This window comes from Equus przewalskii, chromosome 9 (genome assembly GCF_037783145.1).
Source record: "Equus przewalskii isolate Varuska chromosome 9, EquPr2, whole genome shotgun sequence".
NCBI lineage: Eukaryota > Metazoa > Chordata > Mammalia > Perissodactyla > Equidae > Equus > Equus przewalskii.
Window position 1 is genome coordinate 13,013,707 of NC_091839.1, and position 23,475 is coordinate 13,037,181.

Here is a 23,475-nt window from a genome sequence, read left to right on the forward strand (position 1 = left end):
AAAAGTTTCTGACCCCCCTCAGAAGGTCCCCCTCCCCTCTTACAGACTCCCAAAAGAAACTCTGGATCCCAAAGGGGGCAGGAGAGGAGGAGGGGCGGCAGGTCGCGAGTGCCAAGGACTCAAGCTATCTTCAGACTTGGAGCCTCCGAGAAGGGTCATGACCTCCGGGACCCCATCCCACCCCCGCCCCCTCCTTCCTTCCTCCCCCGTCGCGCGGCCCCTTTAAGCCTAGAGCCGGCCGGTCCTCAGTGGCTGTACGCCGGCAAGTGTGTGTGTGAGTGCGCGGGGAGGGGGCGGGCGCAGTGTCTCCATGGCGACGCGGCGGTGACGTCGCCGGCCGGGGGGCGTGGGCGTCCCGGCCCCGGAGTGCGATATTAACCCGGGAGGCGGCGGCGGGGAGGGGAGAGGCTCTGAGAGGCGAGGCCGGGTGAAGCGGCGAGGGCGGCCCGACGGGCGCGGGACGGGACGGGGCAGCGCGGGCGCCGGGAGCTGCGGCCCGGAGTCGGGGCGCCTCGCCCCGGGCCCCCCAGCATGAAGACCCCGGCGGACACAGGTGGGGGCAGGGGCAGCACGTGTGGGGGAGACTTGTTGCCCCGGGAAACCAGGCAGAGAAACTTTGGGGGGGCAGAAGCGTTCTGGGGGAGCCCGAGTGATCCCCAGTTCCGGGGGACCCCCAAGCACTCGAGACCTGTTGCTTCTCGCGGCGCGAGCGGGGGTGCTGCATGGGACCCCCAATTTCTGGCTCTGGGCGGAGTGGTGTGGGTGCCGCGAGTCTTGGTCCTCTCCCTGCCTGGACCCCGAAAGCTGGGCTCTCCCCCACTCCCCGGATCACGGGGGTGGCGGGGTCCCTCCCCGCCGCTCTGTCACGTTGCACTCTGGGGGCCGGGACGTGTGCGGGGCGTGGGGGGGGGGGCCTGTCCACGGGGCCCGCTATTCCCGGTTCCGCGCTGCGCGGTCCGGCCCGTGACCTTCACCGCGGCGTGTGCCCCGCACCGGCTTAGAGGGGGATACGGGATGGCTTCTGGGAGGAGGGCGTGAGTGGGGAGCCTGGGACTCGGGGTCCGGGCTGCACCGCCCCTCCCCCGCCCGTCTCCGCCGGCTCCTCGCTCCCCCGCCCGCGCCGAGTCGCAAAGTTCCAAAGCGCAGCCCGAACGTTCGAAAAAGGAACTTTTTGTTTCCGACCTTAGAACGCGCGGCTTTAAGGTGGCTCCGGGGAGACCTGGGTACCCTCCTCCCGCGCCGCCGGGGGCCGGGGGTTGAGGAGGGTGGGGAAGGTTGGGGGGACGCAGAGGCTTCCCCCTCGCCCCCCCCCCTCATCCAGCTCTTCTCTTTCAACTGCCCGTCTTTTTCCTTCTCCTCTCTTCCCCGCCAACTTGCTCCTCCTTAAGGGGCCGAGGTTCCCCTCCCCCCCTCGGTCGGCGGGCGGGGGGCAGCGGGATTAACCCCCCTCCCACTCGGACTTTCCCCCCTCCCCTCCCCCGCCGCCCCCGGGCTCGCGCGGGCTGGACTTTGCGCCCGAGCGCGCTGGGGGGAGGGGTCCCAGCCGCCCCCTGCCCGTCTACCCCGTCGGAATCCGGCCCGGGGCGGGGACGGGGGAGGGGGAAGGGGGCCGGGCGCCGCTGTTCAAACTTGTTTCCTTCCCCCGGCGGCTGCCGCGACTAGGGCTCCGATGTGCGGGTGTGTGCCCCGACCGGCCCACCCACCCCGCCCTCCCGCTCGGCGGGTGGGGGCGGCTCTTAAAGGGCTCGGAGCGGGGCTCCAGCGCCTTGGGATTGGGGCCGAGGAGGGGGGCTGGGGGTGGGGCAGGGGTGCGGAGTGCTGTAGGGTCAGTCACGTGCGAGCCACATACTCTCCGGCTCCCACAGGCTCCAGGGCCGCCGGGCCTTGGGGGCAGCAGGAGCCTCCCCTCGCCCGAGGAGGGGGCCGAAGCGCCCAGACAACCCCGCCTCATTTTCCCTCCCTGCTATGGGCCTTCGTCTGGTGGGACCGGCTGGGCCGCTCCCCCAACCCTGTCTTGGGGCCGAGCTGTGTGTGGGTTCCCCGCCTGAGGGAAGGGGCGGGTGCCTGGAATGGCCTCCCGATCGGTCCATCGGTGCGCTGGTCCGTCTGTCTCCTGGCCGGCCACTGTGCGCCCCTCCATCCGATCCTCCATCCCGGCCCCTGTCTCCTTTGCCGCGGCTGTTTCCCACTTCCTGTTTTCTTCCCGGCTCTGGCGCCACCGAGGGCTGCCTGGAGTGGGGGAGGTGGTGAGGCCCCCCAGGAGGCCAGCATGTTCTTCCTCTACCGCCACTCCTCCCTTCCGACCCCCGTAGTCCCTTAAAAAAAGTTTGGGCAGTCATGTGAATTTGGGGGCTGCCCAGGAGTTTTGCCCCCCCAGGCTTCCATAGTCTGTCTGGGAGAATCCCTACCCTGCCTCTGTGGGACCCAGGTGTGTCTTCTGGGACCCCGCCATCCCAGCTCTTCCTGTCTGTCTGCTGCCACCTCTCCACCCTGTCTTGCAATGTTCTGAGCCCCTCTTTCAGTGTCAGCTGCACTCTCCCTGCCTCACTCTCTCTCCATGCTCCAGAGGTCCTGCACCCCCAGGCTTTCTTGGTGCAGGCCCGGTGGTTCCGTTTTAAGCACGTGGACCCATGCACAACACACGCTCACACACACTCCCCTTGCCCGTGCCTGGCTCCTGGCTCTAAGGCCTGGGGAACAGAGCCCCATTGAGACACCCTGACGTCACCCCCCCTTCCTTCTCCCCCCAAAGCCAGGAACAGGCCCTCAAGTATGCCATGTCCGATGAGGAAAGGGAAAGCCAGCATCGGGTGGGCCTGAGAGTGGGGAGGGTCCCTGCCAGGAGTGGGGGCCAGATAGGAGGGGGGTTGCTCAGGGACCAGGCTTAACACCGGGGCCTGGGACAGCCCCAGAATGCAGCTCCGGGCCTTTCCAGAGCCCCCCACCTCCCTTCCCAGTTCCCTTTGTGTTGTATGTAGTCTCTCTCACTCCTTCTCTTCTGCAAAGTTTATTTTTAGCCTCCTGCTCCCCCGCTCCCAGGACTGTCGCTGCACACACGTTGCTTGGTTACCGGGACAAGGAGGCTGGGGCGGGTGGGCTGGGAAGGGTGGCTTTAATTTTGGGGGGAGGGTGGAAGTGAGTACACCCCCCAACCCCAGACTCACGTCTCAGGGACTTCGCCCCCCACCTGGGTGTGAGAGCCAGATTGGGGTGTAGGTGGGAGGAGCATGGAGCTTGGTGCCCTGAGGGGGGCCTGGAGCTTTTTGGCGGGGATTGGAGGGTACATGGAGCTGGTGGTTTGGTCATTCGGGTTCCCAAGGGCCTCTGGGCCTTGAACAAGACCCTGAGATCTGGGTTCTTTAGCAGGGTGAGGATATTGGGGTGAACACTTGGATTCCCAAGAGAAGGATGGGGCTGTGGATGCTGGGGTCCACCAAAGGCGTTGTCAGGGGCTGTCACTTCTGAATGGAGCAGGGGCTGCTGATGCAGGACTCTCGCTCTGTGACCAGCTGGAGGTCATATCCCTGGATCCCTGAGGGGCTGGTTTGAGGCTGGGATTTCTGAATGGGGCAGGGACTAGGTGGGGAATGCTGGCTATCCCGGTCTCCTCGAGGCCTGGGGTCATGGAGCTGGGTCCCTGTGGGTGGGTCAGTTCTGGATTTAGAGGGGGTGGTCCCTGTGAGAGAAGGAACTGCTGATCCACTGTGTCCCCAAGGGGAAGGATCCCCTGCTGGATTCCAGGCTGGGGTGGAGTCTTTGGGGCTGCCTCGGCTATGCCCCAGGCTTGGTTGGTACCTGCTTGAGCTGAGGCTTGAGCCAGGGCCAGGGGAGGGAGGCTGACCCGTGCAGCCTGAGTGAGACTGTGACCCCACCCATCTTGAGCTGTCCACCTTGGCCTTCTCCCTTTAGTGGCATCAGGGCCCCTGCCCTGCCTCCCCCTCCTTCTCTTCCTCCCTTTCCCTCCTCCCACCCCTCCATTACCGGCTGCCTAGTGCTGAATTATTGATGGCCCCTGATTACCCGGGGGTTTGGGAAATGACAACAACCGCAGCCCCCCCATTTCTCCCCCCTAGGCTGCCCACCTCCTCCAGGGACCCGCCAGCCCACCACCAACCTCTACCCAAGGTTAATGCTGGGGGTGGGTAGGCAGGTGGGCAGGGAAGAAGCTGTGGATGGGAAGGCAGAAATGGGAACAGGCTGCAGCCGTGCCTGTTCAATCTCCAGGCCTGGGCTGGGGCCCTCCAGCCAGGTCAGGCCCACATGCCTGGGTCTGGGGAGGGTAGTGCAGCCCAGAGGGTCCAGGGCTTAGGGGGGGCCTCTCTCAGACAGTCTGGGTTTCACTCTCCAGGGAAGACAGAAGCCTCTGTGTGTGCAAGCGCTGACCTCATCGTCAACCAGCCACCCCACCCCTCCTGGTCCTTTTAAGAAAAAAAAAAATCCTCCTCTCGGGTCCCGGGGTGGGAGCAAGGGCTCTGGTGGGTCTTGGGAGGGAGACAGTGTGTGTTCCTAGGAAGGGGCTAGAGGAGCTGGGGGGTGGGTATGGCTGGCCCTGAATGGGAGTGGGGGGGTTCTGGGGGGGCTCGCCCCAACCCGTCTGGCCACGTGTGCCCCTTCCTGCCCCTCCCCCACTGGCAGCCCTGCCTGCCCGCCGGCCTGGCTTGGTGCCTGGCCCCCTGGCACTGGCCCCGGGACCCGCCGCCGACGGTTTCCTGTTTCTCCCGGTGTCGCTGGAGCAGGCTCCAGCTTCCCCTCCCCCCAGCTCCTGTCTAGCCCCCTCACACACACACAGACACACACTGTCTCCATCTAACCAGGTCCTGACTTGGCTGAGGGAAGAAGGATTTCCCCACGTTGAGGGTAGGGTAGGAAGTGGACCCTGGGATGGGACCCGGAGCCCCGGACTTGGCATCCTGACTCGCCGCCACTCCCCTGCTCCTGTCCCCAGGGTTTGCCTTCCCAGATTGGGCCTACAAGCCGGAGTCCTCCCCTGGCTCGAGGCAGATCCAGCTGTGGCACTTTATCCTGGAGCTGCTGCGGAAGGAAGAATACCAGGGTGTCATCGCCTGGCAGGGGGACTACGGGGAATTCGTCATCAAGGACCCCGATGAAGTGGCTCGGCTCTGGGGTGTCCGCAAGTGCAAGCCCCAGATGAATTATGACAAGCTGAGCCGGGCCCTGCGGTGAGGAGGGCAGAGGCCCCTGGGCAGATGTGGGCAGCCCCCACTGGTTCGAGAGCCCTTGACCCATGGCAGTAGTCTTTGGGTTTGATTCCTGGCTCTGCCAAATCATAGCTATGTGACTTTGGGCAAGTCCTAACCCTTCTCTGCCCATGTGTCACACAGAGGTGTCCTGAAGAGAGAATACAGTCATGGGTGTGGCCTCTTGTCTGGCCCTAGACCTGAGGGGAGGGCTGGTCCCCACCCTCTGGGCACTTGATTTCTTTCATGTGGTCCATGTTTCACAGTCACTCTTTGTGAGCAGCACCTAACGTGTCAAGGTATGTGGGTCCTGTGTGACTGACCACCCAATGATGTTTCTACACCCACAGCTATTACTACAACAAACGCATTCTCCACAAGACCAAGGGGAAACGGTTCACCTACAAGTTCAACTTCAATAAACTGGTGCTGGTTAATTACCCTTTCATCGATGTGGGGTTGGCTGGTGAGTACCGGGGCTGGTGGGCATGACTTTGGAGGGGGGAGAGGGTCTGGTCAGTTTGTATTCCAGGGTAGGCCCGTGACCTTGACACCATGTCTGCCCTTTCTTGCCAGGGGGTGCGGTGCCCCAGAGTGCCCCGCCAGTGCCATCGGGTGGCAGCCACTTCCGCTTCCCTCCCTCAACGCCCTCCGAGGTGCTGTCCCCCACCGAGGACCCCCGATCGCCACCGGCCTGTTCTTCGTCCTCATCCTCCCTCTTCTCGGCTGTGGTGGCCCGACGCCTGGGCCGAGGCTCTGTCAGTGACTGTAGTGATGGCACATCAGAGCTGGAGGAGCCACTGGGAGAGGATCCCCGGGCCCGACCACCAGGCCCTCCGGAGCTGGGTGCTTTCCGTGGGCCCCCACTGGCCCGCCTGCCCCATGACCCTGGCGTCTTCCGTGTCTACCCCCGGCCTCGGGGTGGCCCTGAACCCCTCAGCCCCTTCCCTGTGTCTCCTCTAGCCGGGCCTGGCTCCCTGCTACCCCCTCAGCTCTCACCAGCTCTGCCCATGACGCCCACCCATCTGGCCTACACTCCCTCGCCCACGCTGAGCCCTATGTACCCCAGTGGCGGCGGGGGCCCCAGCGGCTCAGGGGGAGGCTCCCACTTCTCCTTCAGCCCTGAGGACATGAAACGGTACCTGCAGGCCCACACCCAAAGCGTCTACAACTACCACCTCAGCCCCCGCGCCTTCCTGCACTACCCTGGGCTGGTGGTGCCCCAGCCCCAGCGCCCTGACAAGTGCCCGCTGCCACCCATGGCACCTGAGACCCCACCAGTCCCTTCCTCGGCCTCGTCTTCCTCTTCCTGTTCTTCCTCCCCATTCAAGTTTAAGCTCCAGCCACCTCCGCTGGGACGGCGGCAGCGGGCAGCTGGGGAGAAGGCTCCGGCAGGCGCTGACAAGAGCAGTGGCATTGGCATTGGCGGTGGTGGCAGCGCAGGCGGGCTGCCTGAGGGGGCGGGGGCACTGGCCCCACCACCACCGCCGCCACAGATCAAGGTGGAGCCTATCTCAGAAGGCGAGTCAGAGGAGGTAGAGGTGACTGACATCAGTGATGAGGATGAGGAAGATGGGGAGGTGTTCAAGACGCCTCGTGCCCCACCTGCGCCCCCCAAGCCTGAGCCCGGCGAGGCACCCGGGGCAGCCCAGTGCATGCCTCTCAAGCTGCGCTTTAAACGGCGCTGGAGTGAAGACTGTCGCCTGGAGGGGGGTGGGGGCCCTACTGGGGCACTTGAGGATGAGGGCGAGGACAAGAAGGTGCGTGGGGAGGGGCCCGGGGAGGCCGGGGGGCCCCTCACCCCAAGGCGGGTGAGCTCCGACCTCCAGCACGCTACAGCCCAGCTCTCTCTGGAGCATCGAGATTCCTGAGGGCTGTGGGCAGGGGACCCCCGTTCCCCCCACCCCCATGCTTCTTTTGCTGCCTTAACCCCCCATGTCCCGGAGGTGAGGGCAGCTCTCTAGTCTCTTCCCTGCCTCCTCCCTTTCCCTTCCCTGTGTTTTGTACAAAACTTTTAATTTTTTTTTTTTAATGGTGAGGGTGGGTGGGTACCCAGGGCTGGGGGCTGTCCCCTGTCTCTGTGGGTTTCTAAGCTCCGGGCAAAGTGGTGGTGGGGGGAGGGAGGGGGGCATTAAGGGGGCCACCTCCATTCTGGGGAATTTATATTTGAACTGAGGCTCGGGCCTCAATGCCCAGGAACTTTTTTATTACAATCGCTTAGGAAGTAAAGCCTTGTCTCCCTCCCTGTTCTCTGCCTCCTGTACCTCTCCCTCTCCACCCCCGGCCACCCTCAGCCCCAATTCTGCCTTCCCTGCCCCTCCAGGGGCCACGAGTGCCTGGGTTTCTCATACCCCACAGGGTTGCAGCAGGGGAGGGAGGGACATTTTATGATGAACCAAAAATTCCATGTCGGGTGGGGGGGGGTGGGGGGCGGAAGAGGTTGAGGGGTGCCGCCCATAGGCCACAAATCTCTACAAGTGCCTGCTATCCCTCTCCCACTGCCCACCCCAGCACTGGTCCAACCCCTTCACCCCCAGCTGCTCCTAAGACTAGCCCATAGGCGGGGGGGTGGGGGGGGTGGGAAGGGGGTGCCCTGAAACCAAACTGGAAGCCCCCTCTGCCTCCCAGCTGGGGCCCCTGGGGTGGGGGTCTGTGGTCAAGCCTTATTCTGTATTGGGGATGGAGGGTGGGTGGGGAGGGAAGCTGGGGGGCTGCTGGAGAATGTATTCAAAACAATAAAACTTTGGACCTTTGGATGCGGTCATCTGTCCTGGGTGTTGGGTGCAGCCACTGCAGGGCCACAATCTTTGCTTGATTCTGAAGGACGGGCCCTGGCTGGCCCCTCAGTGGGTCTATGGCCAGAGAGCTTAACCCCATCAGAATGGGGCACATCCAAGCATGGGAAATAATCTCTGGCTCTCGTGAGCCTATAGCCCACGGGGCCTGATGAGTAAGGTCTCAGGCATACTCTTGCCTCTGACTGCTCCCCTATTCCCTGCGGATCTGCTTGTCCCTGGAAGCACTTTTGACTCTTCACCACCATGTCATTGTCCTTGCTCTTCTGATCGCCTGCAGTGCCTTTCCTCTTTGGCTGTGTGAATTCCCCAGGCTCTGGTGAAGCTCTGGAGCTCCTTTTGCACCACCTGTGGTGTCCTGCCACACATCACTCTCCTTAGGACCTTCTGAGTTAATCTGGGAGTCCTTTGGCAACAGGCCTGCAGTGTCTCTTGAAATGTAGACTTTGCAAGGTGCCTTTGTGGTCTTCCCGTCAAACCATGGGAACACCATCTGCCAGCAAGTTGAGAAGGGACTGGCTTAATCTCAGTTGCTATTGATTGACCTACTGTGTGCCAAGTACCCAGTACCTAGTTAGGAACTGCAGTGCTCTCCGACATCCAGCAACCAAGGCCCTAAGCCCAGCCAGGACTTTAAATGAGGTTTGTCCTTGAAGCCCACGTTCTTTCAACAACTCTTAAAAACCAGGATGGTTGGATCTAGACCAGGGTCTGAAGATCATAGGATCTGAGAGGTGAGCTCATAAAACTGGAAGCCTAGGTTGGAGAGCTCAAATCAGGGATGAAAGAATCAGAAGGAGGAATCCAGGGTTGAAGTGCCCTTACAGACAGCCCAAGCCCTTCAGTGCAGGTGAGGAGCCCGAGGTCCACAGAGGGGAAGGAGTTTCCCCAAGGTCACACAGATGCTAAGAGATAGAGTAGGAATTGAGGGCTCAGGGCTTGTCAAACTGGCTTCACCATGAAACCCCACCCTGTGCAACTCAGGGGGAAAGAACTGGCAACGCCTATCCACTCTTGTTTCATCTTCACTTCATGCCAGCCCAGGGTGGGTGGTCCCAGATGATGTCGGTTGGCAGGGAAGAGAGGATCCAGGGCTGGGGTACTGGCAGGAAACCGGGGCTCCCGAGGCAGCCTGTGGGCAACTGCTCCCTCTCCTGGGTGATGTAAGTCACTCCCTGGGGTGGGGGCCACTGGGCTATTTCTGGAAGTTGGGATGAGGCATGTCTCCTGGCAACACAGATGCAGCTGGGTTGGTGGCAATGTGATGGAGAAGGGGATGTCATCACTGGGTGGAGAGGGGAGGACCCAGACTAGTCTCAGCCCCTGATTCTAGTGCCTTCAAAGCTTCTCTAACCAGGTCTAACATGGATTCAAAAGTGCTCAGCTCCAGAACTGCTCTCCAGGCCAGACCACAGCCCAAACAGACTTGTTGCCCCAAATTCTGGCTGAGTGGGATGTCACAGGTGGCATCTGGTCTTGAAAACTCCAGCGGCGGCTCATCTAATCTTTAATGACGCAGCTAAATCTATTCACAGTTCCTGCAAGACCATACCCTTGCTCCCTTCCACATCCTCCAGGATATCTGAGTCCAAGTAGAAAGCCCTTTATAGATCTCATGACACTTCACCAATTAATTCATCCCATCAGAGGCCTTCTTCATACCCATAACCCCCAGCACTCTTACACACCCCCAAAGCTCCTTCCTGATACTTCTCAACCATTCCTCACCCCTTCAGGTCCCTCAGACATCCCCTCAGTCACCAGTATTTTCTCACAGTCTCCCACAGACCATAAAACACCCCAAGTCCCTGACTTCTCCACTAGTCCCCAGTAAGATCCCTTCACCTCTCCACAGACTCCCTTGAGCATCTTCAGACACCCAGAGAGCCCTCTTAGAGACTTACAACCCACCTAGCACCCCTCAACAAACGTTCTCAGCCCCCACAAATCCTGGTAAGATTCTCTCAGACGGTCGCCCTCAGACTTCCGCGGATCCCACGTCCCCTAGTGGCAGTTGCCCACGCGTGGCCCACTGCGCATGTCCCACGGGTTCTGGTCGTTAAGTAACCGCAGCTATCCCGCTCCGCTGCGCTTGTGGGCCTTCTTGGTCCAGTGTAGGATTCCCCAGGCTTTGAGGCTTGTCTCAGATTTTTGCTTTTCGACTCCAAGCTGCCATTAGAGGGCAGCAGGCACTGTGTGGCTGAGAAACTACAATTCCCAGAAAACCCGCTCCTGGCTTTGCGTCATGCGGCCACATTCATTGCGAAGGGAGCGGAAGTGTGTCCGCGCTTTGCCTTCTGGTTAATGCAGTCCGAAAAGGCTTTAGTTTTGCCATCTGTCCCGCCCCAGGAGTCTGCGTCCGCTGGGAATTGCAGTCAGGAACGGAACGAGTGGGCGAGACTTTCTTCAGGCTTCTCAGAAAGGGCAGAAAGTTAGTATGAACACATGGATTAAATTAAGTATGAACACGGATTAAAGTCTAGAGACTCCAATGCCCGTCTTTCCACTAGGCAGAAGAGGCTGAAGGTGATTTTATTCCAGTTCCAAGTATTTCCGGGACACACACACACACACACACACACATATGTACACACAGGAACTCGGTTTCCCAGCACCCTTTGGGGCTACTGTCCTTCCGGATATTAATTGATAAATGGGGTGACTTAATGCATGCACAAAATCCGAGGCTATTCCTAGCAGCCGGTTTCCTTGTTTTGGTCTCTCCAGGATCCTGTAATTAGGAAGCGAGAGGACGCAAAAAACTGAATGGGAGTTCAAGACAAATTCTACTTTTATCTCTTTTAATACTCGGCTAACTCTCCTGGTGCAACCCACATTGCTAGAAACAGCTAGACTGTATCCGAAAACGGTATTGTTCTGAGAAACCGCCGGAAACTCTTTCCCAAATCGTTCGCGGAGGGTTTTCTTTCCGATTTGTGGAAACTTGGAACTTGAAGCGAGTGTTTGGACTTCATTTTCCAGTAGCCCGTGACCGACTTCGGTTCTTTCTTGTGATCTGGGGGGCGGGGAAGGAGGCGTTGAAACACTCTTCAGTCTCCTCAGGGGACTGCTGTCTTTTACTTTTCGCTCACGCTCTCCCAAAGGTACCCATTGGACTCCACTTCCCAGCAAGCCTCTGAAGTCTCGCCTCACAAAGGGTCAGAATTCGGTCTGGACTATTCTCCAGCGTGCTTCGAGCTCAAAGTAGATCCCTCCCCTTCAGTCAATGGGGAGGCTGCCTTGAACTCCATTTCCCAGAAGACACAAAAGCTCGCTGTAGCAACTGCTCTGAAGCCGTGGTGTTGACTACATTTCCCGGCAGGGACTGCGGCCTAGTGCACGAGGGAGGAGGAGCGCTATACCTACTCCATTTCCTAGCCTATCTCCGGAACTGCAGTATCCACTTGGGGCTAAGGGATCACATGGGACTCCATTTCCCGGCGTGCTCTGGGAGTCGCTTTACACCTGCAATGCGGTGAGGGCGTGGCGACGACTCCATTTCCCGGCTTGCCCCGCGGCCCGATATGTGCGGGTCCACCGGCGCCGACTCAATTTCCCAGAGTGCACCTGGGGCCGGTCGGCATACACAGCCAATAGACTAAGCGAGCGACAGGACTCCGTTTCCCGGCGTGCATCAGACGTACATAGCTGGCTGACGGCGTGGCTGCGACTACGTTTCTGAGGCACACTTAGGGACTCACGGTTGCCGCAATGGAGTGAATGTGCGACTGTGATACTGCTTCCCAAAGTGCTTCAGGGTCCGCTGTGGGCACAATTGGTCGACTTATTGTTTAGGACTCTATTTCCCGACGTGCAGCGCGACGCATCCTCCCCGCGATTTACTCTGAAGCTTTGGCGGACTCCATTTCCCGGCGTGCCTCGCGGCGCTCCGTACGGGCAGAGGGCGGTGACCGCGGCGCTGAGGGCAGGCGGACTGCATCTCCCGGCGTGCCCCGCGGCGGGCGCTGGGCCGGAGCCGGAGCCCGAGCGGCGCGGCCTGGAAGAGGCCGGAGCCCGGGGGAGGCGGCGGCGGCGGCGGCTTGGGCAGCCCGGGCAGCCCGAGCCCCACGACCTGGGCCAGCGCTCGGCGCCATGAGCGGCGGCGCGCCTTCGGGGGGCGGCCCTGGGGGCTCGGGCCGGGCGCGAACCAGTTCGTTCGCGGAACCAGGCGGCGGAGGCGGCGGCGGCGGCGGCGGCCCCGGAGGCTCGGCCTCCGGCCCGGGCGGCAGCGGCGGCGGGAAGGCGTCAGTCGGAGCCATGGGTGGGGGCGTGGGGGCCTCGAGCTCCGGAGGTGGCCCCAGCGGCAGCGGCGGAGGAGGCAGCGGCGGCCCCGGCGCGGGCACCAGCTTCCCGCCGCCCGGAGTGAAGCTGGGCCGTGAGTACTAGCGGCGCCCGTGAGGGGTGGAGATCAGGATTCTGAAGCCCCTCGAACGTCGATTAGATTCTTCCATATGCCCAGATAGGAGCTAGGGGTCACTGTGCCTCCCAAAACTGGGATGTGAGCTCTCCCCATCCCAGAGAAAGGGATTTGGGGAGTTACCATCACTTGGAGTTTAGAATTAGAATTATTAACGCTAAAAGAAGTAGGGATCACAGGTTCCTCTTCTTCTAATACCGAGGTCTTGGGTCCTTAAGTCTTAAAAACAGGGATCTGACATTGCCATCCATTAGAGAACAGGATCAGGGGTCATCGTTGCTTGCAAATGTGGCTCAAGGGTTATTGTTCCCAAAGAGAACAAGAATAAGATCACCATCACCAGCAGCCAAAAAGGGGGATCTGAATTTGCTTTTCTGTAGAGAATGGGGACTTGGGGTTACTGTGTCCCCGAAGAACAGGGCCAGGGCTGTCCAAACTTGCTACCTGGGTCATCTTCTCTTTTAAAACACAAGGCCTAGTATCATTACCATCCAGGATATGTAGAACTGAACCCCCAATGGTGGAAATTAATGGTTGCTGCTTCTTAGAGATAAGGACAGATTGGGAGTCAGCATACCCTTCAAACCAAGTCCATAGTCACTGTTCTTTAAAAAATATGGCTTGGTGGGTCTTTTTTCACAAAAATGGAGTTGGGGTTGGGGAGGGTCACAGTTCCCTGTAGACCGGAAATCTGAGGTTATATATCTCTTTCATTATTCTGAGGTATGGTATCATTGGCTCTGGAAAAATAGTTATGTAGGATTATCTCTCTCCAAAAGAAGGTGTCACTGGCTCCTCAAAATGGATTTGATTCATCAGTGACTCCTTTGGGGAACCTTTCATCAGTTCTCTGAAGAAAAGGGGTCACCATCCCCTAAGAATGCCACCAAAGTTCGCTGTCATTCAGAAAATGGAATTGGGAATTCTAGCTTTCCTTCAAAGGACTGAGACTGGGATAGCCTACTGTTAATAGAGGTCAAGTTCACCATTCTCACAATTGGCTTGCCCATTAGGGACCACCCACATATAGGAAGGGGTCTGGTCTCTGGACCACACAGATGAGGAGGCCAGGTCAGTGCCTTTTCTAACCCCAGAGTATTTGGGTAAGGGTTAACGGTCCCCAAAAAGTCATCAGGGTATTAGCACTCATACTAGGAGGAGTCATTCATTTCTGTCACCTAAAACCAGTGGTGAGGTTACCAGTTCCACCAGGGGAGGACTTAGAGGTCACTATCCCCAGAGATGTGAGGAACATTAGTGCTTTCCTAATGTAGAAGAACCTCAGGGTTTCCCGCTTTTTAAGTGGAGGAGGCTAGGTCAGGCTTTGCCCAGTCAGGAGGGACCAGAGGGGAGTAAGGTGAGTGGATGGATTCAACATCTGGGCATGTCATTGTCTCCTCAAACCAACAGGGACCAGTGGTTTGCTGCTTACTAGGAGTGGGAATTAGGTGTGACGAACCTTGAAAGGCAAAAGGTGTATGTGTCAGTATCCTCTCATATGGGAGGAGGCAGGATTCTCCTGAAGGGAAGAGGGGAAGGGGGCTGGTCCTCAAAGACAAGGAAGGGACAGAGGCGCCCAGTGAGCTTTCTCAGAGATTCCCCTTCCTCCCACAGCCCCAGGATGGGGTGGTGGCCAGAGGGGAAAAGTCAATGGATCCCGTGTCCCCTTTGTTCCCCAGGTGACAGCGGGAAGGTGACCACAGTGGTAGCCACTCTAGGCCAAGGCCCAGACCGCTCCCAGGAGGTGGCTTACACAGACATCAAAGTGATTGGCAATGGCTCATTTGGGGTCGTGTACCAGGCACGGCTGGCAGAGACCAGGGAACTGGTGGCCATCAAGAAGGTTCTCCAGGACAAGAGGTTCAAGGTAGCTTGGGGGGAATGGGGACAAGGAGGTTTGACTGGGCCTGACTGGTGAGAGAGCCCCAGCAAGAGTGCGGGACTTGGGGTGCCACAGGGGATCTGAGCATGGGCCACAGGGGAGGGAGAAAGCGGAGAGTTGTGTGGAAGATGGGAATGTGGGTTCCAGGAGAGCCCAGAGTTGATGTTTATTGGTCTTCTGCTTTGTGTAAATGCTTGGTAGGCCGGTCTTGTTTAATTTACATAAAGATTCTTTGAGGGTATTTCCATTATAAGTTATTCCCATTATAAGTAAGCATGAGCTAGAAACTAAGACTCAGATAAGAGAATTGCCCGAAGTCAAGACTAGAATATGACCTCTGATTCCCCAGCCCTTCACCGCAACCACTAAGTTAGACTCCTGCCCAGGGGAGAAAGGAAGCTGATGGGGCTGATGAGTATGTTTGCAAGATTGAGCTCTGCCCAGGTACTTGGCAAGTGCAGGGTGAGATCCAGCCTGCCAGCGCTCAACAAACCATGTGCCTTAGTGTGGGGCTTTGTCCCTGGAGGAAGGGGTGCCCTATGAGCTAGTGGAGGCCCAGGAAACTAGAAGGAGATGGAGGAGGTGGAAGTTGTGGTATAATTGGTGTTTGAAGGACTGGCATTTTAGGTTAGTCTGGATGTAGCAGAACTGAGCCTACGCTGGGAGGGAACCAGGTCAGGGCCTGGGTCTTGGCAGTGAGTATTCTTGGGAAGGAGGGGCTTTGGGTGTTGGTCAGAATTTGATTCTGTTGAGTCCCATAAGTGAGAGGGATCTGAGGGTGGGGAGTTCTGAGACCCCGGAGGGAAACAGAATAGGAGAGAATGCTGAGACCGGGCTTTCTGGGAAGAGGCTGAGGCTGGATCTCATCTTTTGGGAAGATGAGAATTGGAAGCCTGGAGTTTGGGACTCAGAATCCAAGCCAGGGTTCAAGGGCCCAGATGCCTCTAGGGGAAGCAATAAGGAAGAGTGGGGACCCAGGTGAACTGGATGGCCACTACTTGTCTGTTGTCACTGTGCCTCATGTGGCCACATCATCTGATTTTTCAAGAGAAGCTGGAAAACTGGATTTGTGTGTGATGTCATTTGATTTTCAAATATCAGCAGTAAATCGAACATTTTTTAAAAGTGGGCTGAAGACAGCACATGTGTGGTTGAGGTTTAGCCTATAGACCTCTAGCTTTTCTCTGAGGGGACTGGGTTGGGCGTGAGGAATTGGGGGCTTCCCCAGAAGGGGGACCCAGGGAGTAGCTGCCTGACTCTGTTGGCAGGAATGGGGGAGAAGGGCTGTGGTGAGGGGTGCTAGGGAGAGGAGGCAGAGAGAATTGGTTGTTTTCTGAGGCTTTCTTCCTTTGCCTCCAAGAACCGAGAGCTGCAGATTATGCGTAAGCTGGACCACTGCAATATTGTGAGGCTGAGATACTTTTTCTACTCCAGTGGGGAGAAGGTGAGCTCTTGGGTGTAGGGGAGTCCTCTACCTTGACTCACCAGTTCCTGCCTGCCTTTCTCGTGATTGCCAGTCCTCCCCCATTATTCCCCACAAACCTTCCCTCCCCGCTTCCTCGCCTTTTTCTCACTGCCTCACACCTCTCCTTTGCTCTCTGCAGAAAGATGAGCTTTACCTAAATCTGGTGCTGGAATATGTGCCCGAGACGGTGTACCGGGTGGCCCGTCATTTCACCAAGGCCAAGTTGACCATCCCTATCATCTATGTCAAGGTGGGCAGGCAGGCAGGCTGCTGGGGCCCAAGCCCACAAAGCCAGGGGCTCCCGACCCTCCTGCCTTCTGCAGGTTCCCTCATCCTCCAAGTTTCCGTTGATCTTTGGGGGCCTCATGTTCCCTGCCCTTGTCCCCATACCCAAATGCAGGGCAGCCCTGCCTGAGGCCTGACTGAATCTCGGAGGTGGGCTAATGGGGGCTGGGGAGGCTTCAAGGTACCTGCTTGAGTCCACTGGGAGCCCAGTGGTGCTAGTAGTGTTGGTGGGCTTAGCTCAGAATCAGGGAGTGGGACTGAGACCGCAGATGAGGAGATATTGAGGTCAGTCTTGGCCTTCTGAGCCTTGGCAGAGAGGGGTGGAAAGGAGGCAGGAGTGGAGGAAGGTTAGTGTCCACAGAGCCAGGAAAGCACATATCTTCATCCACCATCTGTGCAGGTTCATTCTCCAGTGCCTGGTGCTGTGCCCTGGGTGTTACTGTCCCTCAGGAGGTATTTGAATGAATGAATAAATGAGCCTAGGGATGGTGTGGAGAACAGAGGCTGGAGCAGCCTGCTGCATTGGGAGGAGGTGGGTGGGTGGGTTCAGGTTTGCTGGAGGTTGCTTGGGGCCCAGCTGCTCCTCCTACAGCTTTACGCACCCTAAGTCTAGGCGAGCCACAGGGCTCTACCAGTGGTTGGTGCTGTGGGACCTCATCTCTTGGGAGGGGGTTCTCTGGTTTGGTGAATCTGTCCTGTGGCTGCCTGTGTGCGGGGCCCAGCCCTGAGCAGCTGCAGAGGCCTAGCTGACTGAGACCTAGGCCTTGCTCCCAAAGCTCTCAGTTGAGCAGGGTAGACAGGTATCATCACAGAGAACTAGAAAACTACTAACACCTGCCATAGTAGGAGGAGCACAGGGAATTCAGGAAACAGGAGGCCCCAGCCCTGCCTGCTTTGGGAGTGAGCAGGATCAAGGAAGGCTTCTAGGAGGAGACCAGGTGCAGGGTGAGGAAGTGACATCTCTGGCCAAGGGCAGCGTGAACAGAGGAGGGGGCCCAGGAAGCAGCCCTGAGCAGTTATTACGTGCCAGGCACTGATCTAAGCCCTGGGGGATGTGGCAGTGATGAAAACACAAAGATCCCTGCCCTCTTGGCACTTATATTCTAGTCAGTGGGAGGGAGAGTGACAGGAAAATCCAGCTGGAGGGGGCAGGGTGGTTTTGACTGGTGGGTGAAGGAGGCTGAGCCCTTCCTATAGCCAGTGGTTTTGGTGAGGGGGGAACTGAGTGCCTGGCTCCCCACCCTACTTTAAAACAGGCCTTCCTGAGGTCCCTGTCTTATTTATCAGGCTTTTGCTGAGGTGTGTGTAATCGAAGCAGTAGTTCTCAAACTGTGGACCAGCACCAGCACTGGGGGGCTTGTTGCAGATGCCCCATCCTGAACTTGCTGAATCAGAAACTCTGGGAGTAGGCCCAACAGTCCCTGTTTTAATAAGGCCACCATGTGGTTCTGGTGCATATTAAAGCTGGAGAACCAGGGGGCAGCAGAAGAGTTTTCAAGTCTGGGAGAGTGGGCCTGGAAGGGCTCTTCAGGCCAGAGGGTGGAGCAGTGGCGTGCTCTGGGGGAGAGCTGGGCTGGAGTTCTGCTGTCCCTGCCTGCCCCAGGTGTACATGTACCAGCTCTTCCGGAGCTTGGCCTACATCCACTCCCAAGGTGTGTGTCACCGCGACATCAAGCCTCAGAACCTGCTGGTGGACCCCGACACTGCTGTCCTCAAGCTCTGCGATTTTGGCAGGTAGGCCTGGCCTGGGGTTTGCGTGGTGGCTGAAGGGGCGAGGAGGGACCTGGACTCTTGCTTTGTGTTTACTCCTGCCCATCTCTTCTCACAGTGCAAAACAGTTGGTCCGGGGGGAGCCCAACGTGTCCTACATCTGTTCTCGCTACTACCGGGCCCCGGAGCTGATCTTCGGAGCCACTGATTACACCTCATCCATCGGTCAGACTTAGGGGAGGGTGGAGATAGGGAGTGGCAGTCATGGCAGTTTTTTAACTCTGTCTGTGTGTGTCTGCCAGGCTCAGTGATAAAAGCTTAACATCCGTTCTTTAATCCAGTCCTCACAAACTTAGGAGGGCCATGTTGTTGTACGCTGCCCGCAGTTGCACTGCTGGGACGGGGCAGGACTGGGCTTTGAAAGCTGACCTGCCTCCAGAGTCCATACCGGCTCTGGAACCTCCTAGTCAGCCCTCTTTTCTTAGCTGGGGTGGGGTGGGGAGGGCTGTGACAATGACCTTGGGGGAATCGAGGTAAGGCTGTGCCACCGTGAGGGTGTGACCTGCTCACAGGGCCTCTCTGTCCTTCCCTGTTGGTAGGGATGACAGTGCCACCTTCCAGGCATGAGGAGAGAGTGTGGAAAGGTTTGAAAGAGAACACTCGTCAGCAGTTTGAGGAAAGTGTGTGGTCCTTAGGTGTGAACTTGTGCCTTGGGGGTCAAGTACAGACCAGGATGGGGTGAGACTACTAGGCTGCAGCTGTTCCCGTGGGCAGGCCAGAGGCTAGAAAGTGAGTAAGGCAGCCCAGGACTTAAGGCTTTGTGAACACAAGTGCCTGTTCTAGGCCTGTTGGTCTGCCCTCCAGGCTAGAGGCAGAGAAAGGGCTTGCTGGGGTCTCTGAGCAGAGAGAGGCAGTGAGGGCTGGAAACACAAAGATTGGAGAGTGCGGCACAGTCAGGCAGACCTGGAGGTTCAGTCAGGCTTCAGTGTTCCTAAACTGTGTATGACCTCGGCGCTTCCTCTCTGAGCCGAGAAAATGGGGCTCCTGGCACTTCTCAGGATGACCACGAGGAGTGGAAGTGTTGGTGAGGGAATGGGCATGGTAGCCCTGCTCGCCTCACCCTGACCCTCCCCCATCCCCCTTCAGATGTGTGGTCAGCTGGCTGTGTACTGGCTGAGCTCCTCCTGGGCCAGCCCATCTTCCCTGGGGACAGTGGGGTAGACCAGCTGGTGGAGATCATCAAGGTGAGGGCAGGGCCAGGGTGGGCAGGGGTGGGGCTCACGGAAGGGGCCTTGCCTCAGACCCCTCCCTTTCCCTACAGGTGCTGGGAACACCAACCCGGGAACAGATCCGAGAGATGAACCCCAACTACACGGAGTTCAAGTTCCCTCAGATTAAAGCTCACCCCTGGACAAAGGTGGGGCAGGGCTGGGGGCTCAGGCAGCATGGCTGAGGTCCTCACTGGAGGCCAGCTGGTCTGGGGACCTGGCTACAGAGTCATGGCTTGGGAGCGGGTCAGTAACTTTCATCAGATTTCAAAGTTTGTGGAATTTCTTATACTCTAAAAGTTCAGGATCCACAGTAAATTTAAAAGTCCCATTTTTATGGTGGGGAAACAGGCTCACAGCAGGGCTAAGTGATGACCTGGGTGGGCTGCTCACCTGATAGAGACTGACCCCCCTTCGAGGTGGTACCTCAGTTTCCTCATTTGGAAGGTGGGTTCATGGGAAGCTGGCAGTCGTATTTGCTGTGGGCACTGCGGCAGTGAGGTGCAGGAGTACGCCAGTGCCTGGGGCATCTTGCCCTCATGACCCTGTGCCCCCGCTTCCCCCCAGGTGTTTAAATCTCGAACGCCGCCTGAGGCCATCGCGCTCTGCTCTAGCCTGCTGGAGTACACACCGTCCTCGAGGCTCTCCCCGCTGGAAGCCTGTGCCCACAGCTTCTTTGATGAACTGCGATGTCCCGGAACCCAGCTCCCCAACAACCGCCCGCTACCCCCCCTCTTCAATTTCAGTCCTGGCGGTGAGGGCACAGCCTGGGATCTGGGGAGCTGGAGGGGCAGCCAAAGGTTGTGGAGAAGACCTTGGTGTTGAAGACAGGAGTGGGGAACTGAGGGTGGGTTACAAGGAAGGCCTGGGACTCAGGAGATGCCCCCTAATTCAGGGAGACCCAAACCTGATTCACACACTCTGCAATCTCCTGTGCAAGGCTCTTTCTAGTTTTTCATTTAAAGCATTCACTGGCTACATGTGTCTACAAACAACTGGCCTTGCCAAGAGCTGGGTCCCCATTTGGTGCCCCTTTCTAACGCCAACTGGGTCTCCAGATGCCCTGCCCCCTGATTGGGCATGTCCATTCCTGTTTCTAGAACTCTCCATCCAGCCATCTCTCAACGCCATTCTCATCCCTCCTCACTTGAGGTCCCCGGCGGGCACTGCCACACTCACTCCATCCTCACAAGGTAAGTTGAGGGCCATTTGCTGCAGGTCAAAGCAGCATGTCTCAGCCTAGGGGGTGGGCCTGTTCTCACAGCCCCTGAGTTTCCCGCAGGTATTTCAAAATTGTTGATCTTTTTTTTTTTGAGGAAGATTAGCCCTGAGCTAACTGCTGCCAATCCTCCTCTTTTTGCTGAGGAAGACTGGCCCTGAGCTAACATCCTTGCCCATCTTCCTCTACTTTATATGTGGGACGCCTACCACAGCATGGCTTGCCAAGCAGTGCCATGTCCACACCCAGGATCCGAACCAGCGAACCACGAGCCGCTGAAGCGGAATGTGCGCACTTAACCACTGCACCACCAGGCCGGCCCCAAAATTGTTGATCTTTTGATAGTATAGAAAGCATATTTACAACATGCGAATGGCCTCCTTTGTAGGGCATTATTGCCTATATTTGTGTTTAAATGCTAACTGGAAAACCAAAGACATATATGTTTGGTTTGCACAAACAAAACAAGAAGTTGTTGTCCACATTTAAAAACTGGGGCCATCTCATGTACAAATCAAGATTTCCTGTTTCTCTTGGGGAAGAAAATCAGACTGGGCAGCAGTGGGGCTGCCCTTCCTCAGGGCAGTCTTGTCAGCTGCAGCGGGTTCCGGCTGCACCTTTTCTGTGGGGCCTGGCTCCCTGGTGTGAGTCACTCAGTGCCCAACTTGGTCCTTTGGCATTTGAGTCTGCAACCCCGGGACCTAAAGTGACAGCTTTCGATTTCTAATGTAGCATCTCATACTACTGACTTCCTGTTCTTGGGGGTGGGCGGGTCTAAAAGGCAAAAGCTAATAGTTTGCTCCATCCTCCGCCCTCAGCTTTAAATGAGGCTCAGACCACCTCCGACTGGCCGTCGACCGAAGCCACAGCTCCCCTCACTAACTCTTCCTGAGGGCCCCGCCAACTACCCTTCCATCTGGGAGCCCCAAGTGAGGCTGGGAAGGGGGGCCATAGCCCATCAAGCTCCTGCCCTGGCCGGCCCCGAGACTAGAGGGCAGAGGTAAATGAGTCCCTGTCCCCACCTCCAGTCCCTCCCTCACTAGCCTCACCCCTGTGGTGGGCTTTTTAAGAGGATTTTAACTGGTTGTGGGGAGGGAAAAGAAGGAAGGACAGGGGTTGGGGGCATAGGGACCTCCTAGCCTGTTGGCCCCCTCCACTCCCCCCAGGCCTCCACCTCCTCCAACCTCCCTCCCCTCCTGTGTCCCTTGTAAATAGAACCAGACCAGCCCATCTCCTCTTCCCTTTCCTGGCCCCCGGGTGTAAATAGATTGTTATAATTTTTTTCTTAAAGAAAACGTCGATTCGCACCGTCCAACCTGGCCCCTCCCCCTCCTACAGCAGTGTCCCCTCTCCTGTCCTCTGCCCCTAAGGTCTCCTCCCTCCTCTCCCCACCCTGGAGGGCTGGGGGAGTGGGGGAGCTCCTGATGTCTTAGTTTCCACAGTAAGGTTTGCCTGTGTACAGACCTCCGTTCAATAAATTATTGGCATGAAAACCTGCTTCCTGTCTGGCTACCTGTTTCCAGAGGTGAGGGAGGTGCCTGGGGGCCTGTCCTGGGATAGGAGTGGGTTGCATCTCAGGCAAGGTAACAGGGTAGAGTGAACCCAAGCTAGGCTGTCAGAGACCTGAGTCCCAGCCCTGGCTCAGGTGCCCAACCTTCCTGCGCCTCAGCTCTCCTCTGCACGTGCAGTGTAGCTACTGCAGAGGCCCGGGTGGAGCTTGTCCCCAGACCCAGCACAGATCATCTCCTCCTGCCTAGAGAGGGAGGCACTGTCATCCCCAGGTGATAAGTGAGAGAACTGGGGACCAGAGAGGTCAAGGCCACAGAGCAAATGGCAGAGTGAAGACTTGAACAAAGGGCTCTCTGTCTCATAGCCTGAGCTACCTACTGCTTCAAGGGGACACAGGATGATGTGGGGTCACTCAGGCCAAAACAGCCTTAGTGGCAGGGAAGGAGGCAGAGGAGCCATCTGTGAACCCTAGTAGATCCCCATGCCTTCATTTCTTTTTTTTTTTTTAGATTGGCCCTGAGCTAACACCTGTTGCCAATCTTCCTTTTTTCCCCCCTTCTCCCTGAAGCCCCCAGTATGTAGTTGTATATTCTAGTTGTGGGTCCTTCTAGTTCTATGTAGGATGCCGCCTCAGCATGGCTTGATGAGCGGTGCTAGCTCAGTACCTAGGATCTGAACCTGCAAAACCCTGGGCTGCTGAAGCGGAGCACGCGAACTTAATCACTTGGCCACGGGGTCGGCCCCTGCCTTCATTTCTGCTTTAAACAGGGCACCTACCTGGCCCACTTCTTAGGGATGCTGGGAAGCGACAACCCTGGTAAGGTTGGCCTGGCTTTTCTCCTTGCTTTGAAAACATGGTAGGGCCATGTTCAAAGGGAAATGGCATCTCTTCCACATGATGCCAATGGTACGTGAGAGCAGGAGGCCCCAAAAATGGAAGGGGGCCTGGGAAGGAGCAACTGACATGTCTTCTGCTGGATTCCACTTGTTAAGAAAAAGGGAGAGGAGTTTTGAACATGTCCCAGAGGGAGTTCAGGGACTGTTCCTGTGGCACCTGGGCTCTTCAGTCTGCTGAGGCCAGCCCCAGGGGCATCTGTATACAGCCCAGAAGAAACCCCAGCCCTCCCTGCTCAACACCATGAGGGCAGCACATCGTTCATAAGATGAATACATAGAGCAAGCAGACCAGATGAGCGGGGAAGGGCTGGTCTGGGCAAGGGGCAGACCTTGGGCTTGTGGGGACCCTCTTCCTGCTGTTCATGTCTAGTCGGCCATGAGATCAGAAGGTGGCCCTCCCCCTCCTCCCACCGCCATGGCCTCTGCCTAGTTCTGGCCCCATCTTCTCCCTCCTGGACCATCTTCAGCCTCCCCCTTACCCAACCATGACACCAGGGAGCCCTAACCCCAACTTATGACTCTCCCATCCCCCCTCTCCCACACACCCCAAATTCTTAACCTGGCTTTCAAGGCCTTCCCAGGTCTAGGCCTCCCTCCTTCCCTGCCTCATGGCCCCTCCTCTGCCCAGCCTTGTTTTGCCTCACCTGCATTAAGCACCTTAGTCTGCAGAGGCCTGGGAGGAGCCTCCCCCTCTGACCTGTCATAAATCACCTGCTTCCATTTAGAGGGAAGGATTGTCACCCCAGGTAATCTTTGGAAAGGTTGAGGATCCCTTCCTGTCACCAAGGCCTTTGATCTTTTGTGGCCCCATCAAACCCCAACTGTTCTGT

The 23,475-nt window shown here is 57.8% G+C and overlaps 2 protein-coding genes across 3 annotated transcripts; both read left to right on the forward strand.

The window, feature by feature from the left end:
• The first annotated feature begins 388 nt into the window (after nucleotides 1-388).
• ERF (ETS2 repressor factor) lies at nucleotides 389-7,952 on the forward strand. 2 transcript variants are annotated; one of them, XM_070557981.1, is made up of 4 exons: nucleotides 389-553; nucleotides 4,946-5,180; nucleotides 5,549-5,664; nucleotides 5,775-7,952. In XM_070557981.1, exons 1-4 carry the CDS (start codon nucleotides 532-534, stop codon nucleotides 7,067-7,069), a joined length of 1,668 nt encoding a protein of 555 aa, XP_070414082.1. In that variant the 5' UTR covers nucleotides 389-531; the 3' UTR covers nucleotides 7,070-7,952. The 2 variants fall into 2 exon arrangements, with proteins under 2 accessions (XP_070414082.1, XP_070414083.1); XM_070557982.1 differs by lacking the exon at nucleotides 389-553 and adding an exon at nucleotides 3,237-4,125.
• Nucleotides 7,953-10,471: 2,519 nt separating this feature from the next.
• GSK3A (glycogen synthase kinase 3 alpha) lies at nucleotides 10,472-21,736 on the forward strand. The gene is made up of 11 exons (XM_008532039.2): nucleotides 10,472-12,368; nucleotides 14,090-14,277; nucleotides 15,653-15,736; nucleotides 15,897-16,007; nucleotides 17,646-17,776; nucleotides 17,871-17,977; nucleotides 18,899-18,996; nucleotides 19,074-19,169; nucleotides 19,588-19,774; nucleotides 20,121-20,213; nucleotides 21,058-21,736. Exons 1-11 carry the CDS (start codon nucleotides 12,086-12,088, stop codon nucleotides 21,129-21,131), a joined length of 1,452 nt encoding a protein of 483 aa, XP_008530261.2. The 5' UTR covers nucleotides 10,472-12,085; the 3' UTR covers nucleotides 21,132-21,736.
• Nucleotides 21,737-23,475: the final 1,739 nt, after the last annotated feature.

What these genes read in the sequence shown, in the direction of transcription:
- GSK3A (XM_008532039.2), top strand. Translation starts at nt 12,086, where the DNA reads ATGAGCGGCGGCGCGCCTTCGGGGGGCGGCCCTGGGGGCTCGGGCCGG. An exon ending in AGCTGGTGGAGATCATCAAG is followed by an intron (nt 18,997 to 19,073) that starts GTGAGGGCAGGG and finishes CTTTCCCTACAG; the next exon opens with GTGCTGGGAACACCAACCCG. An exon ending in CTTCAATTTCAGTCCTGGCG is followed by an intron (nt 19,775 to 20,120) that starts GTGAGGGCACAG and finishes TCCTGTTTCTAG; the next exon opens with AACTCTCCATCCAGCCATCT.
- ERF (XM_070557981.1), top strand. Translation starts at nt 532, where the DNA reads ATGAAGACCCCGGCGGACACAG. An exon ending in GAAGACCCCGGCGGACACAG is followed by an intron (nt 554 to 4,945) that starts GTGGGGGCAGGG and finishes TCCTGTCCCCAG; the next exon opens with GGTTTGCCTTCCCAGATTGG. An exon ending in CATCGATGTGGGGTTGGCTG is followed by an intron (nt 5,665 to 5,774) that starts GTGAGTACCGGG and finishes CTTTCTTGCCAG; the next exon opens with GGGGTGCGGTGCCCCAGAGT.